Source organism: Calidris pugnax, unplaced genomic scaffold (assembly GCF_001431845.1).
Source record: "Calidris pugnax isolate Ruff unplaced genomic scaffold, ASM143184v1 scaffold24, whole genome shotgun sequence".
Taxonomy (NCBI): domain Eukaryota; kingdom Metazoa; phylum Chordata; class Aves; order Charadriiformes; family Scolopacidae; genus Calidris; species Calidris pugnax.
Window position 1 is genome coordinate 5,544,306 of NW_015090922.1, and position 18,702 is coordinate 5,563,007.

Consider the following 18,702-nt stretch of genomic DNA (forward strand, 5'->3'; position numbering starts at 1 on the left):
TACACTGACTTTAATTTTGATGTATTTGCATTTTACTCAGCTCTAGTCATACTCTTTTTCCCTTGATCAGTTAAATTACTCTCTGTGCAGTGTTACATTTGTACTACTGCTGGAAATACTAACTTAAAGGCTTATAATTGAAGTGCTATTTACAACTACTGACCTCCAGCTCATTTCTGATTTCTCTGTGATGTTGACCTTTTATAGATTGCACTGTTGTAAATCTTTGAAGTGATTCTTCTTGTCATCATATTTCTAGTAATTATGATTTGCATTGCATTAACACCTAGAAGCCTCTCCCACCTTACCCTTGTTGCATAAGATGACCTTTTTTATGCACTGATTCACATACGGGTAACAGAACACAGTTCTTTCTTTAAAGAATTTAACCTGAAATGAAGATGAATGCTTGCCTCTATTTCCATACTTTAAATATCATTTTTTGAATTAATGAAATTGCTTGGAAAGGATTCTTATTCCTAGAAACTATTTTCTTCCTTTTCTAACAAAATCAGAGACTGTTGAACTTCTTTCCAGGCTATGTAAAGAAAATTAAATGAAAATAAAGATTACAGGTATTATTTGAGAGAGGCCACATTTGAGTAAAATTTTCTCAGATTTTGTCTAAGTACAACAATAACAGCAAAGAAAGTATTAGCTGAATATTGGGCTGATGTTTCCTCCTTGTTCATATTTCACTTCAATATCAAGAACAACTCAGAAACAAACTTGCAGCTGATCCTTACCCCAAGCATGATTTGACTCCTAGAATGTCATGATTACAGGCATTACGGTATGTACATGGTACCTGTGCTCGGAAAAAATAATGCTGTTTGGATATATGCCTGTTGTATACTGTCCCAAAGTAAACAAGTGGAAGACAGTTTCGATTATGTTTCTAGGCTTGCTTAATAAATGAATTTGAGTTAGGATGCTAGTTTTTTAAATGATTGTATTACTTAAAACCTCTGTGTAAACAACTGGACATTGTAATGGCACAGGAATGCTCACAGACAATGGTATTACGTAAAACCTGTGTGTAAACAACTGGACGTTGACTGTAATGGCACAGGAATGCTCACAGACAATGGAATCATCTGCACCTCCGTGTCAGGTTTCACATATATCATCTATATCACATACGATCATATATGTTTTTTTCTGAGTTCTTCATTTAATTATTTAGATAAATCTAGGCAGACTGTCCAGTTCCTTTTGGGTCTTGGGTCAGATACTTCTTGTGTTGATATTTTGCAGATTGTCATAATGATGTTTCTCTTTTCACTTGAAGTTCTGTAGTGCCTGTGATAAGGTACATCTTTGCTTTGAACTTCTTCCCTTTCTCCCTGAATGCTGTTTTATTTGAGTGTTGGAAAGCTGCTCTGCTCCCTGTCTGCCTTTCCTAGACAATCTCATGTGTTTGTATTAAGTCTTCTTCCCTGTGCACTAAGTGCAGCAATCTATTCTTTTTCACTTTATCTTCATCTCAGAATATTTTCATGCCATGATCAATCTTGATCTGAGGCGGTTTGTTTTTTTTGAAGAACTACTTTGTATAAATACAAAATCTTTAGTGTACAAAGTATGGTTTATTTGTCTTTTCCATGGTATAAAGAACTGATTGGACAGGTCTGGAATCGCCCGATTAATTCCAAACTGCAACTGTTGATGTGCAGAGCAATATTAATATGGACTGAGAATCTGCTCTTTAGGGAGGTCTTGTGATGTTCTGCATAATATGCAGTATTTGGAAAAGGTTAGACTAATACCCTTTTTTTTGGATATATTAGTGTTTCTCAAATGTCAGTAAATACCTAGTGTCTAGGTAACTTTTCTGAATACATATGGGCATTTTGCTGATTTTGTTTATATTTAAGACTATGCAGAACAAAACAGTAATGGATTTTTCAAACATTTCAGAACCTTAAAGAAGTGATATTAGCCACCATTCTTAGGAAGGAATATGGAGGCAGGGGTTTAAATGATGGCTCCTGGGTGACATACCTCAGTCATTGGCTGAGTACAAACTCAAGGTCTCCTAATTTTGAATCTCTTGATTTAACCACTAGGTATTACACTATTCCTGAAAAAGCATCACCGTGTAAGTGAGGGGATAAAGTGCTACTAATACATCAAATCTTATCAAATGACTTTAAACTTATCTTAGCTTTCTTTTCACCAAGGTTTGCTGTAAATCTTTCTTACTAGGGAATAGCAGGACCTGTGTCCTTGCTAAAAGGAGAAGATTGATTTGCTATATTCATATGGAACCAGCAGATTCCTATGAGTATGCAATAATGAATTGGAATATCCTATAGCTTTTACCCCTGTGCAACACTTCAGGCGACCTTAAGGACTGGAATGTGTTACAGAAGTCCATTTGATAGAAACTTATAAATGTGTGTCTTCTGCATAGAATAACAGCATAACACATATTTTAGTATGTGCAATATTCTTATTCTTCAAATGCTCTAATTGATTGTTCATTGGGCTCAGTCAGCCAAAAGTGGAGAGAAACTTTGTACAGACATCATTAGTTTTTCTCCATTTAAAGATTAATCATGAAGAGCTCTGGCTCTTTAATTCTGTAATTTGTATATTTAATGGGCTGCTGCAGAATCTATGACAGTAATTAGCATAGCCTGAAAACTCATTAATACGCAACAACATGATTAATGCAGCATTAATGCAAACATGACTGAAGTTATTTGGGTTATGTAGTAAGAAGATTAAAGCTAAAATGTCCTGTTTGTTTTACCAGTAGTGGGTATAATGGGGTAGCAAGCAAAATAAGGAAAAACAGGTATCAGATTAGTCATTTTAGTGTAAAAGAAATATTCATTTCTCATTAAGAGGATTTGGGGGTTTGCCCAATAGTTGGTTTCCACAAGAGGTGTTATATATTTTCCCCTTTCATTCATTTATCACACTTACCATATTCTTTGTTTATGCTTGTTCAACCTTTTAGTTTCACTTAGGTTTTTTGGAGTTTAAGGTGTTAAGAGTGTCTGTGTGTGTGTATAGTCTTCGAATTGTGTCATTCTCAACAAAGTTAGACTTTTTCAGAAGATGGGGGGTTTGTACAGTCTAATTTTAAAAACAATGGATTTTTAGCTTTTCCTGGTTTTACTATCATCACAAAAGACAAGTGGTTGCTGACCCGTAATTGGACCCGTAATTCCAGTTAAAGCTTGGAAAAAGTTGAGGAAATTTTTTTCTATGTTTGCATGTACAAATATGTATGTGTGTGTACATAGGTATATGGACATACATATTTGACTTCCAAATGTATATTTCACATTTCTACTAAAAAACTAAAGCAACTTAGAAATAAGCAGTATTTAGTTCATCAAGGGAATTACTAAGTCAGTGCAATGTTTGTATTGATGAACTCCAAAAATATTTTCAAACACATTAAGGTAACAGTATAAGATGGAACCTGTTCTTGTACCAAAGACAATAAAAGATGTTGGACAGATTTGGGAAGAATACTTTCCAGATGCTTCTCCCAACAAAATCCAGAAAGCTTTAGGCCTGAGTCATGGCAATTCCAGGCACAAATACAGGTTTGGCAGAGAATGGCTGGAGAGCTGCCCTGACGAGAAGGACTTGGGGGTGTTGGTGGATGAGGAGCTCAACATGAGTTGCAGTGTGCACTGGCAGCCCAGAAAGCCAACTGCATCCCAGGCTCCACCAAAAGAAGTGTGGCCAGCAGGTCCAGAGAAGTGATTCTGCCCCTCTATTCTGCTCTTGTGAGACCCCACCTGAAGTACTATGTCCAGCTTTGGAGTCATCAGCACAAGAAGGACGTGAACCTGTTGGAACAGGTCCAGAGGAGAGCACCTCTGCTATGAAGACAGGCTGAGACAGTTGGGGTTGTTGAGACTGGAGAAGAGAAGGCTTCGGGGAGACCTTATAGCGGCCGACCAGTGCCTAAAGGGGGCCCACAGGCGAGATGGGGAGGGACCCTTTATCAGGGAGTGGAGTGATAGGACAAGGGGTAATGGTTTTAAACTGAAAGAGGGTAGATTTAGATTAGATATTGGGAAGAAACTCTTTAGTGTGAAGGTGGTGAGGCACTGGAACAGGTTGCCCAGGGAAGTTGTGGATGCCCCATCCCTGGAAGTGTTCAAAGCCAGACTGGATGGGGCTTTGAGCAACCTGGTCTGGTGGGAGATGTCCCTGCTCATGGCAGGGGGGTTGGAACTCGATGATCTTTTAGGTCCCTTCCGACACGAACCATTCTATGATCAAAAAGTGTGAAAAACTCTTTGTATTCAGCAGAGGTTGTTCATAAGTATGTTCAGGAAAGTGTCATGTGAGCTTCTTTTCCCAAATCCCACTCTTCATTACAGGAAACTGCTTTAAATGCTCATCCATATTTGTGAAGTCTCCCTTATTTTTTTGAAAGGTGCTTTTTCTTACTAAAAATACATTTTAAAATGTGTTTTAGCTTTTGTAATGACGTGTAGCATGCAGAATCACTCTCACAGAGAGAGTAACGATTAAATAGTAACTCAAAGGAAGCGTATAATAACTGAGAGTTTTCCTCCCCATCTATCCCCTCCCCAGTTAAAAAGAAATTTTGTTTTATATTATGTGGGAAAATGTACTTTGATTAGGCAAGAGCATTTGTACAGTCTCTATGTTAAGCAAACGCTTAATGTTTGTCATCCTGAAGGGAATTTTGAGAGCTCGATGCTGTAGTCAAAATTTTATATACAATTTCTATTTGTTTTAGTTGGCGTTATGCACAAATAAGGGCTTTAGTAAGCATAAAGAGATCACTTTCCTTGCCAATAATTCTCTGTTCATTTGATTGAGATGTACAGTTGTATAATTATTTACACCATTTCATATAACGATGTAAGTAGAATGGAAATGAAATTGAAAATTGTGTTTGTACAATTGTACAGTTCTGGGAGAAATTGCACTGAAAATGGATGTGCTTCACTGATTATGCAAAATCTGTTTCTAATAATGCTTTGTGATTTTCCAGATATTAGGCAGATTTGGTTTTTTATTTTTTCCAATTGTAATGTACGCTGTTTTTGTTTTATGGTTTCCTAAGTCCACAAAGAAAATGCCCATAATATGGTACATTATCTAATTATTGTTCTTATTGTTTAATCTTATGCATATGGGTTGGGATTTGATGTATTTATGAAAATTAAGCTGACAGTATTCTTGGTGACTGCTTCCAGGTTGGAAATACTTTTACGTGGCTATTCTTGTCACTTTTGGACAGATTTATTCATGTGGTTATGTATAGGTTTTGGTGAAGGAGTGTGGGACTTTCGAGACTTGTAGCAACTTCTATGTTTTAATGAGTCAATAGCGTATATTTGTTGGCTGTTCTGAGCATGACTCTGAACACCTAGTTGTAGAGAAAGGTACTTTACAGGTATTTTAGCTGAGTGCATGGGACAAAGAAATTAATTTTTCAGTAGGTCACTTTGCTGAAATCTCTCAGCTGTTACTGTAAAATATGTCTTCAGTTACCTTGCCCCTCTGCGTGCATTTTCCCCTCAACTCCTCTTCCCCGAAATTTGAAAAAGTCAAAAGACATTTTTTGAGCTGTGGATTTTTTCATATTTTGAAATGCTGGGTTTTCTTATAAAACCCAACAAAACAAACAAAAAACCGAAACAAAACCCCAAACCCTGAGTTCAATTCAGTTAAATTGGAAAGATGTTTCACAGGAAGCAAAATTTCTTTAGCCTGGGTGAATAAAGTTTTTTGGTCAAACAAAACCTATTTTATACATGTTATTTTTCAAGAAAAAATTATTAGGATCAGTCAAAAGTGATGTTTATTGCTGTAATAATTATAAATTATTAGTATATGTTATGCTAATTTAGGAGGTTTTCTAATTTATTAATATTTTCCTCCTGATGACCAACTGCCTTTTCTAAAAGAAACATAATCATGTGTGCTCTGTAAACTTACTTTAAGCAAAAACACAGCCTCTAAAGAGCACATTCTTGCCTGTTAAATACTTTTGCGCAGATCTTGCAAGCTATGTTGAATTGCAGCAGAAGAATCCGAATCCAGAAGTGAATTTGAGACTGAATCTGAAATGTTGATGAAATTCTCAGACTTGCAAACCTTACATGAGGGTGACAATGAGGGAATATAAAAATAGTTTCATATATATTTTCTGAATTAGACAAAAAGCTGGATTCTGTCTTATCTGACGTTACTGTAATAGTAGATCTTTTTAGTTTTACTATCAGCCTGTTACTAAAAGTCTCAGAATAGTGTACATGGCACAGGGTAGCGTGCTGATATTGCTGCTCAGTTTCATGCCTTTAAAATGCCCGCACGTTCACACCCTCATTCCTCTAATAACTTTGATGTGCTATCTATAAAACTAGAATAAAAATCTAATCACAATCCACTACTGCATAAGGTGTAGCTATATAGAAGCTATATAGAAGGGTAGTCTGCCCTTACACAGTTTGGAAAAAGTTTTAAAAAATTAATAATATCAATAATTACCTTTTATTACTGTATTTTCCTCTTTTTGTCTTTTATGTTCACAATGCTGGTATTATGTTTTATACAATGCCATTGTAATTTAAAAAATCAATTACAGAAATTGAAGAAATTTCTTTAATTATAATTAAAGGAATTCTGACAGCTTCTCTAATTGCAGCTATAATTTGAAATTATTTTGAATTACATACATTAATGTTTAATTTGTAGTAGAATTTCCTGTTGTTTTTTACCCCAGAAATGATAACAACACCTTGTGGACCAATCCTTTTTGTCACATAAACAGACCTGTTAGGTGAGTTCTTGAGTTGCAATTCAAGATTTAGCTGATTGAAAGTACATTCCTACTATGCCTCACAGATGGTCCTGTTTTCCATCCAAGATTTAGTAGCTCAGTAGTGTGGCTGAAATGCGATTTCCGTATATGACAAATTACAGAAGTAATTGTTATGTCACTATTTTATTTATGTTCCTATTTATCTGTTACATCTAACATTGAAGTTAATGTTTTAGACACGCAAAGTGAAATAGTAGACACAAGTCTTTGAGAAATTTTCTTCCAAAATTCCCCTTGCCTTCCCCCCTCCCCCCAAAAAAAGGAAAGTGTTTCTGGTGCTCCAGTGGTGGTTTCCAACTTCTTTGAAACTTTTTGGATTTTCAAAGGAAATCTTTTTGTAGTAAGGTTAAGTAAGATGCACTTTCAGTTCTCAGTGTCAATAAGGAAGAAAAATGACATTGATATAGCTGTTACAAGACTTAATGGGATGTTTTGTTTTGAACATGAGGTCTGAGTTGGACTTGAGAAATGTTTTCAGATATTTTTTTAATGCGCAAATTCCTATGAAAAATACTAATACATAAGTTTTTATCTTCCAGTAAAAATATATTTTCAGATATTTTTTTAATGAGTAAATTCCTATGAAAAATACTAATTACATAAGTTTTTATCTTCCAGTAAAAATATTATCTATGGGGAAGTTGTTTGCTTAATACTTGGTTTCTCCACTTCTAGAAATGCAAGAAAATACTATCATTAAGGTTTGAAAGGACTTATTTAGAGCTATCTTGTAGGAACTTCTTATCTAATGAGAAACTCCAAACATACCTGAACTTAAAGGGGCAGAGTCCCTTTCTGAATTATATAATAGGTGACAAATGACTTTAGAATTTGCAGTTCCTGACTCATCAATACTTTATATGAAGCTATGGCAAATTTACAGGCAGGAAATAAGGTTTGTGAGCCTCTTCAATATCCAAAGAAAAAAAGAAGCTCCTGCATAACATTTGAAAAATTTTAGAATTACTGGAATATTGCCATTATGAACCATTTAATTTATATTTTCTAACACAACATTATAAAATAATGGTGCTTTTGTAGAAACTCAGTTATTTTGTATTTGCCCTTCTGAATTAGGTGTGAGGAAGGCTCATTGAGTCTTCAGAAATGTCTTTTGGCAGCTCAATAAAAATACTGGCAGTTTGTTAAATTAACGGTGCTCTTCAGTGCTGGGATTAGAGGCCATCAGTCTCAGCCTCTCCAGCAGATACTGCAGCTGGAAATACCTGGAACCTCAAAGTTCAGCAATAATGGTTATTTCTGAGCCAGGCAAAGCTGCGCTTTTCCTTAAGTAGGAACAGTGTTTGTTGAGTTTTTTACTTGGTGGGCATTACTTATTACTTTTTGCAGGCATTTTAATAGCATGACTGATTTTTTCATTGCCTAGAGAATATGATTTATATCTGTGAGTGCATCATGTGATTTGCATGAAAACATTTATGTGATTAAGGAATGGGGTCAAAGTATATTTCTTATGGGTATAAGTAATTAACAAGCGTGATCTAGTATGAACGTGCATCAGAATTATGATTCTCTATTTTTTTTTTAAATATGGATGCTGTCTACAAGAAAAACTTTTGTCACTTACTGTTTTTCTGCCCGACATGAGTGAAAATGTGTGTGGAAAGACTGAATAGTTTGATGGAGTTGGGTAAAACCCAATAAATTATCCTGTTCTCTAAAAAGCATTTTATGCAGAAGAGTCATGGAAGTGTGTAATACAGGTAGATGTTGCTATTGGTGCCTTTTCATTTGCTTTTGTAAAAAGAAATAGTTCACTAATGGCACAGCTCCTCAGCCTGTGATGTCTGGATGTGCATGTTGGAAAGTTGGGCCAAATTGAACATATGTTCTTGTAATTTTCTTATGTGTTTCTGCAAGATGATGTTCCAGGAGATAGCTTAAAGGAAAGATGTTATAGACATAAAAGATTGGTGGTTATCCAAAACTTGTTTATGCATAATTATCCTTCTCAAAATGGGATGCATAATCTCTGAATTGTTTCATTAATGTGTCCTTAGAGAGTTACTCAGTGAGTTTGTACCATGGAAAACAATATTCCAATGTTTACAAGCTGATGAATTCAGCTATTGTTTTGATATTTTTTTTGTGGCTAAAAGTAATGTAAGAAAACTACTATTTGTTTCTTGTATGTCATTTGAATGATATTTCATGTGCTGAGACAGTATTTTATCAGAAGCCGAACAGAGGACTCTTGATAATGATCTGGAAAGTTCTTAATTAAGCTTCGTTCAACAATTATGCCTTGGGATGTGTCTAATTTTCATTAAAACTTTTTCAAGAGTTCTTTGTGCACATAGATATATATATTTATAAAAAGAACATAAAAATATACATATAAATAAGTGTTTGTGTATGTATATCTGTCCTTTGGAACCAAACCCCTGCTATTCTTTATAGAAATCCTTCCATGTAGGAATGTCATTCCTACTTTATGAACAGAAATGTTAAAGTACAAGTAAAAATCCACATGTAAAGCACCAACTATTAGAATAGTATGCTAATATCTGAATTACTTTAAGAAGTTACTGAACAGCATAAGTCATAATTGCACATGTTTTTTTTTATGGGTGAGTAAGGGCTCTGAAATCACAGACATTTCTCTCAAAGGCTGATTCAGTCTGGATTGATAAAATTTCTCCTGTAATGACTGGCAGGGGTTTTAAGTGAGCAAAACTTCCATGGTTTTGGTGTGCCATTTTACTGCTGTAAAAAACCAAATTTTTGTTTGTAATGACACTATTAGAATGTGTAAGAACTATTTTTGACATTAACCATCTGTTTGCTTTTTCTAACCAGGTATTAAAGTGAAATTTAGAACCCAGGAACCTGATGGTTTGATTTTTTTCTCTGCATCACCTGGGAATCAAGAGGAATACATCGCACTTCAACTGAGGAGTGGGCGTCCTTACTTTCTTTTTGATCCACAGGTACAAATGAGACAGGATCCAGTAAAAATAGCTTTGGTTATTTCTTTCAGTACTTCTTTACGTACTTATCCCTTTTCTAACTATTGTTTAATTAATACAAGTTAACTGACTGTTCAGAACCATTAGGTAACTGGACATTTTGGGGAGACAAACACTAAAATACTAAAGCTTTGCTCATTCTTTGTTTTGTTTGCACTTTTATGGGTTGGGTCTTTTTGTTAGTACCACTGAACACCGCTACAGCTTAAAGTACCAAGATTTCAAAGGTGAGCAGAACTAGTTTTTGAATTAGCAAATAAAAGTTACATATATTTATAGTCAATTATTTTTAAGCGTCCCATCTTGAGACTTTGTCTTTTCCCACTGAAATCAGTGTCTTGCCATTAATGTGATGAATTCGCTTCTGGTAATAATGACCATAGCAAAGACATAAATAATGAGGAAAATATTATCAAATACATTCTACAGAGTTAAAAATAAGACCGCATTCCTTGCATTTCTGTTTGGGTATTTTCTGTTTTCTCTGCACCCTGAAATTGTATCTCGTCCTGGAATAGAAAAAAAAATAATTACCTAGTCAGTTATATTTTGTACATATGCAAGCAACTCTAAGTAAATATTGGATTTTCTAATGATTTTGACAGAATTTGGTGGTCATATGTATCCATATATGTGCATCGTTTTTGTAAGGTTACCACTGCCTTCGTGGTGCTGGAAGGCCTGGCCGCTTTATCAGTCCTATCTTCCTTCATGCCTCCATGTATAATTATGTGATTGGCATCGTGTCTGCTGCTCTGTGGGGTTGAACAGAAATGCTTACTGGTATAAAATGGTGTGGATTTAGAGATTTGACAATCCACTGTTAACCTTTGCTTCCTGAGTTCTACCATGGTCTGGGCGCTGGTGGTCCATGACCACGCAGAGGTGTTGTGGAGCAGTGAAGCTCCTTCTCAGCTCTGGAGAATCTATAGAGGAGGCGTGGTGTTGCACAGAGGTTAGTGTGTATGCGATCCCCTTGCTAGAAAACATTAACTCTGCTTCTATCCCCAAGATATGAATGTCTGTCACATCCACTGCATTTACACGCAGGCATTATCTTTTCCTTGTTGCAAACTTAATCAGTGTGTACTTCAATTTTTTGGGACCATGCTTAACGTTGTTAACATTGCCCTCATCCACAATTTAATAGGTACTAGTTCTGTTTCATCTCTTTTATATTTACACCTTCACTTAACTGAAAATTATTTCTTATTTCCTTTGTAAGATCTTTCTAGATGTAATAGTTTGATTTTTTTGTTGTTGTTTGTTTCAAATGGGAGTGGATATCTTTCAACTAGCACTTTGGTGCTTCAAGGGAGTATTCCTAGCCCTTCCTGCAGATTTGCTCCTTCTGAAATAGCTTTATATCAGCTGGGTTGGACTCGTTCCCTAGAAGATATTGTATTTGTTTAGATTCAAAGTGTTTTGGAGATGGGGAGGAAGGGGGAGAGGTGGAAGGTTGGCTGGCTTAGGGCTTTGATTTCCTTCTTTTTTTTTTTTTTTCACTTTTGTCCCTGTCTTTTCACTGCAAAAAAATGCCAGGTTTTATCTGTATTCAGTTCCTAGAGCTTTTTAGTTCAGAAATATTTTCAATGGTTGCTATCTTGAATTTTAACAAATTACTTGTTTATGAATATATTTTTGTTTATATATATTCATTTATATATTATATATAATATATATTTATATATTTTGTTTATATATTTATATATATTTTCTACATATTTGTGTTTCATTTGACTCAGCTTGGGACAATTTATTGGTTTTTATAAGCGTTACTTCCATGTTGTTCCCTTCTTTTATAATGTCTAAAATAGCCTATATGGATGGTTCCCCTGTCTTTTCACTGTAAAAAATGCCAGGTTTTATCTGTATTCAGTTCCTAGAGCTTTTTAGTTCAGAAATATTTTCAATGGTTGCTATCTTGAATTTTAACAAATTACTTGTTTATGAATATATTTTTGTTTATATATATTCATTTATATATTATATATAATATATATTTATATATTTTGTTTATATATTTATATATATTTTCTACATATTTGTGTTTCATTTGACTCAGCTTGGGACAATTTATTGGTTTTTATAAGCGTTACTTCCATGTTGTTCCCTTCTTTTATAATGTCTAAAATAGCCTATATGGATGGTTCAGTGAGTGTTCGTAGAAAAAAGAAAATAAAAGCTTTCATTCAAGGCATTCAGGAATAGTGTAGGTCTTAACATTTGATTTATTGCAGATATACATTGAAAGCTAATGCTTTCTAATTTCTCATTAACACCACTGCTACTGTGGCCTACGTCAATATAATTCTTTTATTATGTTTTTCTAAAACTTTTACCTGTGAAAATTCAGTTTTAAAAGTTTTTCAGTCTTCTGTATCCTTAGTATTATAGTACCTTACTATCTTTGCCTTTGTTTCTGTATCCTCTACGTAGTTTTTTTTCTTTTTGCCGTTATTTGCTATTCCTATCCTATAACTTCAGGTATCATATTCTGTAGCAGCAATTCTTAATCCTTCATTTGTGTATCACAGTTTGCATTAGTGTGCAAATGCTTTAATTACTTCTTATTGATATCACGTGGTTTCTTAACCAGGTTCTATGCATTGTTTTCTTTAGCAATTGTTGTGGCAGACATGATAAGCGTTTATGGCCTTGCCTCTGTGCTCTTCTGTCTCTTAATAAAACTGCAAAAATTCTTTTTGATGATAATTGTGACTCTGCTGCTTTTTATCTAGAGCAGCTTTCTGTAATATTGTGTGCTCCCTTCCAGCTGTGTCCTGTCACAGGTTAATTATTTTTACCCTCAGTCCCTTTCAGGATTCTGGTATGTATCTTTGCTAATGATCAGCAGCGCGTTTTCTCTTTATTGTATCTGCTCTGGGGATAGTCCTGCCAAGTCTTCTTAGCGGGGAGTCTTCCATAGCCTAACTTCTTCCTTCTCTAAGCATTAATTTCAAATCCTTTTCTTCCTGTCCAGTCACACTTCTCTCGACTTTATGCACACCACCATTCATCTGGCTGTTGCCTGACCATCTCTTTCGTCTCCCCTCTGCATTGTCTGGCTGCTCTTCTCTCCTTTCTTATTGTTTTACTGTCATTCTTCACAGGTTTCTACTCATGGTCTGGGAAGCATGAGGTTTTTTTCATTAACGAATGTCTTCCTCAGTCTTCTCTGTATAATCAAATTATTTGATAGACCTTCCTCCAAACTCAGCATGCCTGCAAACCTCCAACTATCTGTGGAGTTTCTTCTCATAATAATGCCTTTTACATCCACCCCTAAATTACACAATCAACTCTAGCTAAATGTATAGTTATCTTTCAGTGGCTACAGGTCATTTGTTCTATTTTTTTCTCCCCAGGGAAGCACTGAATATTTTATACAAAGTGAAATTACTAACAGTGGAAATTTGAGGCCAATCTGGAACACCTTTTCCCTTAGTGATTAGGACAGTCTGAGGATAAGAGTATTGGAGTTCTTCTCACAATATGGAGGGAATTGAACCCAGCTCTTCCATTGCAGAAGATGATCTGTTTATTAAACTTTACAGCAAAAAGGATTAACACCAGATACTTTTCTTGTTGCCTTTGACTCATGCAAAGGCTGAAGTAGTAGGCACAGTCTAAGAGTGAGCTGTTACTCCCTCCCAGAAAAGAGGGTGGACAACACCTAGCTATGAATCCCAACTATACCTTGCTGCTTGGCATTGGCAAAACTTCAGTACTTGTTCACCTTCTCAGTGGTAGGAGTTTGGGCACTGAAAAAGTTTGACTGGGAGAAGTGTAGTTACATTCAGAGTTTTTCCACCTGGACAGTATCTTTGAGGATCCATATTTGTGATGCTTCTATATATTTTTATGAATGTAAACATCAGCATGAAGAGCCACAGAGATTTATATTTACTTAGTTATTACTGAGAGCTACTAAAAATTAAGATGACTTGTATGGCTCAGCAAACTAATCCAGATTTGGTTCCCTATGTGTGATTTTCCAAAATGCATAACAAGCCATTTCACACAGGATATTTGAATATGATCACAGAGCTACTTTGGTAATTCTGGATAAAGTGTTGTACAGGGGCCTCCAATGCAGTGTGTCCTGAACCCTGAACATGGTCTCTTTCTTTTCTTTTTTTTTTTTTTTTTTTCTGCCCCCCTGAAATTAAGCACAGGCTGGCACATACGGTTGTGTGGTCCCAGATTGAATTGGTTACAAATAAATGTGGTTTCTGATGTATAAAACTGTTAATGCTCTAGACTGTTGCCAAACATAATATGAAGAACCACTTATTCAGGCACCTGATCTTTAGAATGCAGCATCGTTTGTAACAATTTTAACGCTAACTAAGTACACTTTGATGAGACAGCATTTAATAAAATGCTCATTAATTTCATCATTAGCAAGGGTATGCTAAGAAGTAAGCCAGTTTCTTATGTCACGCCCAATTAGCATCCCATGCTAGTAATCCCATTAGTATTGTTGAATTCACTAATGGAAAAACTAATGGGCATGCTACCAGGGCACATTAATTGGGCATGACACCAGTTCTGGTTTTAATTATTAAACTACGATAATGAAATGTGTGTTTGTAAAATATTAAAATGTTGAAATAGGAGAGAAGACAATAAAAAATAGTATATGAAAAAGTGCAAATTAGTATGAAAGGATATATAGCTTTGTATTGTTATCATGGGACAGAGGACCGCTGTACAAACTGCCTCAGTCCCAAGATGTTGGCTGAATGGAGTAGGAAACATGCTGTAAATATTCATGAGAAATTATTTTTTTCTGTAATTGTGTACATATGTACACATCATATGTATTTTCATACATTGGATATGTAGTGACAATTGCCAATTCAAAATGTACTGTAAAATGTATACTGTGTTCACAAATGTATATGCTGACAAGCAGTTTCTGATAGATGCACATCACTAATGGCATAATACTAATTTTAACAAGACTTTTAGTATTAATCCCAATAGGTGTTTTTTTTTATCAACAGGTTTTCTTCATATGCATATCTCTAAAGTCCTTGAGCCAGAAAGACTACTAGAAGATCTGGGGGGGAAAAAAAAAAAATTAACTTCCTGGCTTGCTGCTGTAAAGTAACAAGCTTGAACCCCAAATTTTAAGGAGCCTTTTATTTCTCTTTACATTTTTTTTTGAAATTGTTTTTTTTGAAGCCTGTCTTAAACCATAAAGTAACTGCAGAGGTCATCATTCTTTAATATTTTGAAGTGCCAATGCAAAGAAATGTTTTTCATTTGGTAGTTGCCTGCTACATAGGACAGTTATATTTTTATGAATTCAACAGAATAACTTCGAGTTCCCAGATGGTTTAAGCGCGATATAAAGTCCTGAGACAATATTACAGGAATTATTGGGAAGTTAGAAGATTATTCAGATATAAATCTCAGGAAAACTCTTGAAATACCTTAATTTTAAATTAAAAAACTTTTTTTACAAACATCCCTTGTACAGCGAAAGCATCCTCAATAACTGTCTTTTTTTTTTTTTTTTTAAATCTGAATCTCACCTAAAAATTCAAGTCCTTCTGACAACAGAAGGGTTAACGGGGACAGAATATGCATCTTTATACTATTCTACAAATACCTCTATTTTTTGGGTCCCTTCCTGTAGATAGGTGCTGCAGTCAACAATATTGTTGCATTTCTGTGAATGGCACATTGAATCATGGCCATCAAACGTCACAACCACGGCAATTTATGAAATAGTTAAATAGAGACTTAATTTAAAAAGTAAATAAATAAAAAAAAGAAATAAGTGACATGATCCTCAATTATTTGTGCTTTATCCTTGTCTTTTTCAGAACTGCACAGGATTTTCTGTTTTTAATAGAAACTAAACTGGATCCTTGATCCCTCATTTATTATTTGAGAAGGTTAATTTAGTGGGGAAATCACTCCTAAACATCATTCAGTATTCCAAAAGAAGTTAAACAGAAGACTTTTGTCTTTATTTTTAGATGTTATATACCATAGAGTGTTACAAAGTAAGGTATAATTCTAAATTTTCCCTTCATAATATTCTAAATCAGATTCTTCTTTTAAAAAGGGATCTGCAGTAGCAGTCACTCCAACTAATGATGGTGGAAGAGAGTACAACGATAACAGTTGGCATCAAATAATTGCTACAAGAATTCAAGCACTGGGAAACATCACAGTGGATGGGCAGTACACGGGTAATCAATTCAGTTTCATTTGGCTTTATTATTTTGGGTATTGCTCACTTGCTTACTTTTCCACTCCCTGTTCCATACAGCTAAGAAGTCTCTCAATTTTCTGACAGAATCAGAAAATACTGTTTTTTCTGTGTGTCTGAGGTATCTGTCCATTGTGAGTCTTTGATGATTTAATACTAAGTGGGGAGGAGGGGTTTTTTTTGTGCTTGTGAACCTATGATTGCATTAATATTCCTTTGTAAAATGGAGCTGTAAATATTTTCAGTATGTCTATGGGAAAGCGTTAGGATATTGTGTTACATTAGCCTATTTTATCAAATATCAATATTCTGTTATTGAGTTGAAAATCTGTTGAAAACATTGAACACAAGAATAATGACCTGTTTTGTTCAGGTTTTTCCTTGGCGACTAGTGGCAGTACCATTATTGGAGAGAACACAGGAGTTTTTGTTGGAGGACTTCCACAGGGCTATACTATTGTAAGAAAGGATGTAGGTGAGTATGATTGTGGTATAACGAATCCTATAGAGTGGCACTGACTTAAGTTTTTTTCCAGTGCTGTAGGCTGTATTGACATTGTGTTGGAAATATGAGGACACTACTTATTTTGCATAATTATTTACATAATTTTTTAAATAAAAAATTAAATCTATACAATTTCTTTAATTTTATCTTTTGGGCTAGATTGAAATATCTATATAGCTGATTTCATCAGCAGTAGAGCAGTGTATGAGGTCTGTGTACATTTTAATGAATTTTATACACAGAACTGTTATGTGTGAGAAACTTATGGGTATGTTTTACATTTTAGATTCCCAAATTCTTTTCCAAAATACACATACAAATTGTTTTTATTAGCTCAAGCACAGGGTTATGCATCCCACCTGGATGCAGGGATACAACATGCTGGCCTTTTTTAGTGTGAGTTTGCATCCTTCAGGGATTGCTGCATTGAACTCAGTGGTTTATAAATATATCTGTATTCTACAACTGTATTTATATGGAGCTGGATTGTATCTGGCTTCCACAGAATCAATAAATGTACATCTTCATATATAACCTTGGTCTATATGTCAAGTGTATATACCAGCAGATAGCAGAGGTGACTGCATACAAAACCAGTATACAATCAGCAGTTCTCAGGGGGTTCCTATCCAGGCCTATTCTTTTTTTTTTTTTTTTTCATATAGACCTGAATACCAAATTGCTTATTTCAGTTTGTATTCCCAACACTGATAAGGATGTGAAATCTAGTTGATGACTTCTTGTGAGGTACAGTAGAGTACAAGTTCTTCTACTCTCCTTTATTTCAGTTTACTAAACCCAGAAATATGTGCCTATGTTGTTCAAAAACTTTTGTTCATAAAGAAATGCAGGATGCCTCCATCAAAAACCTCAACTTAAATAATCAAAATGAGATTAACTCTAAATACCCTTCAAGAGAATGCCATCTATAAAATCCTGCTTTATATATATATATATATTTTTTTTTTTTTAAACCCAAACAGGGAAAGAAGAACCTCCTGATGGAACTTCTAGAACAGTGTTCATCTGCCTGAGCTTTTGCAACACTTTCTTCATATTGAGTAGATGCAAAAGAAGAACTTCCTGATGGAACTTCTAGAACAGTGTTCATCTGCCTGAGCTTTTGCAACACTTTCTTCATATTGAGTAGATGCAGGCCTTTCTGCACAATTTTTGTTTTCTTGAAGCAGGATAAACCTGAAAACTTTCCCTGGAATCCTCATTGAGTAGAACTATGCAGTTGATTTGAAGGCAAAATCTCAAAAAGTTTAATATTTTCCAGCTACGTAGCAGTAGCTGCTGACCCATTCAGAAATCTGGATTTAGCTTAGACTAGGTTTATGAAGCAGTTCATTCTCAATGCATACATGCACATATACAATATAGGTGCATAAAACATCCAAATTGATCCCCGTGTTTAGTTGCAGATGATTGGCTTAAAAATTATTTTCCTTTTCTGCAGGGATGAAGATGGTAGTCCAGAAAGGGTTTGTGGGATGTCTCAGTGACATATTTTTGAAAAAAGTGCATACACCCTATGAAAACTGGGAATCTTTGAACTGGCAGGATGCTGAAGAGCAAAACAATGTCTATCATATGTGGGAAGGATGCCCCCTTGTCCTCTCCGAAGGAGCACATTTTCTTGGCAAAGGTAATTTGCTGTACGATCGCACTAGTCCAGTGTGCCCCTGAGATATAAAATGTGATCATATTAAAAGTGTTGCAGTGATCTGCTTTTCAAAGCAGTTGTAATTATATAGGATTATTTTTGAATGGTTTCAAATCTGGTTTCTGGGTTTACAGAAGACTACTGCATGGAAGAGGAATTGCATTCACAGACAAGTGCTGCTGCTGTAACTGAATGCATACCTGATACACACGTAAAAGGAGAAGTTTCACTTTTCTAGAGACACAGATTACTATAACGTATCAAACAATGCCAGGTAGCAAAGTTTAGAAAATTGCTAATTGCCACTTTGAAATTGTAATTTGAAAATTGCCACTTTGGTTTGTTGCAGTACGTGATGGACAACTGTCCTTTACAAAGCTGAGTGATAAAGTTTTAAACCTTAATCTCAAAACCTCTGAGTTCTTCTTTTCAAAGTAGAACCGAGATTTTTGGGTTTTGTTTCTTGAACCT

The 18,702-nt window shown here is 35.0% G+C and overlaps 1 protein-coding gene across 1 annotated transcript in view; it reads left to right on the top strand.

Moving 5' to 3' along the window:
- USH2A (Usher syndrome 2A (autosomal recessive, mild)) overlaps window positions 1–18,702 on the top strand; it is a 393,292-nt gene that overhangs the window by 130,529 nt on the left and 244,061 nt on the right. Inside the window, exons 21-24 of the mRNA XM_014950535.1 lie at window positions 9,656–9,786; window positions 15,911–16,037; window positions 16,431–16,532; window positions 18,040–18,213. Of these exons, the coding sequence (XP_014806021.1) occupies window positions 9,656–9,786; window positions 15,911–16,037; window positions 16,431–16,532; window positions 18,040–18,213 (534 nt within the window). The remainder of the gene's footprint in view (window positions 1–9,655; window positions 9,787–15,910; window positions 16,038–16,430; window positions 16,533–18,039; window positions 18,214–18,702) is intronic.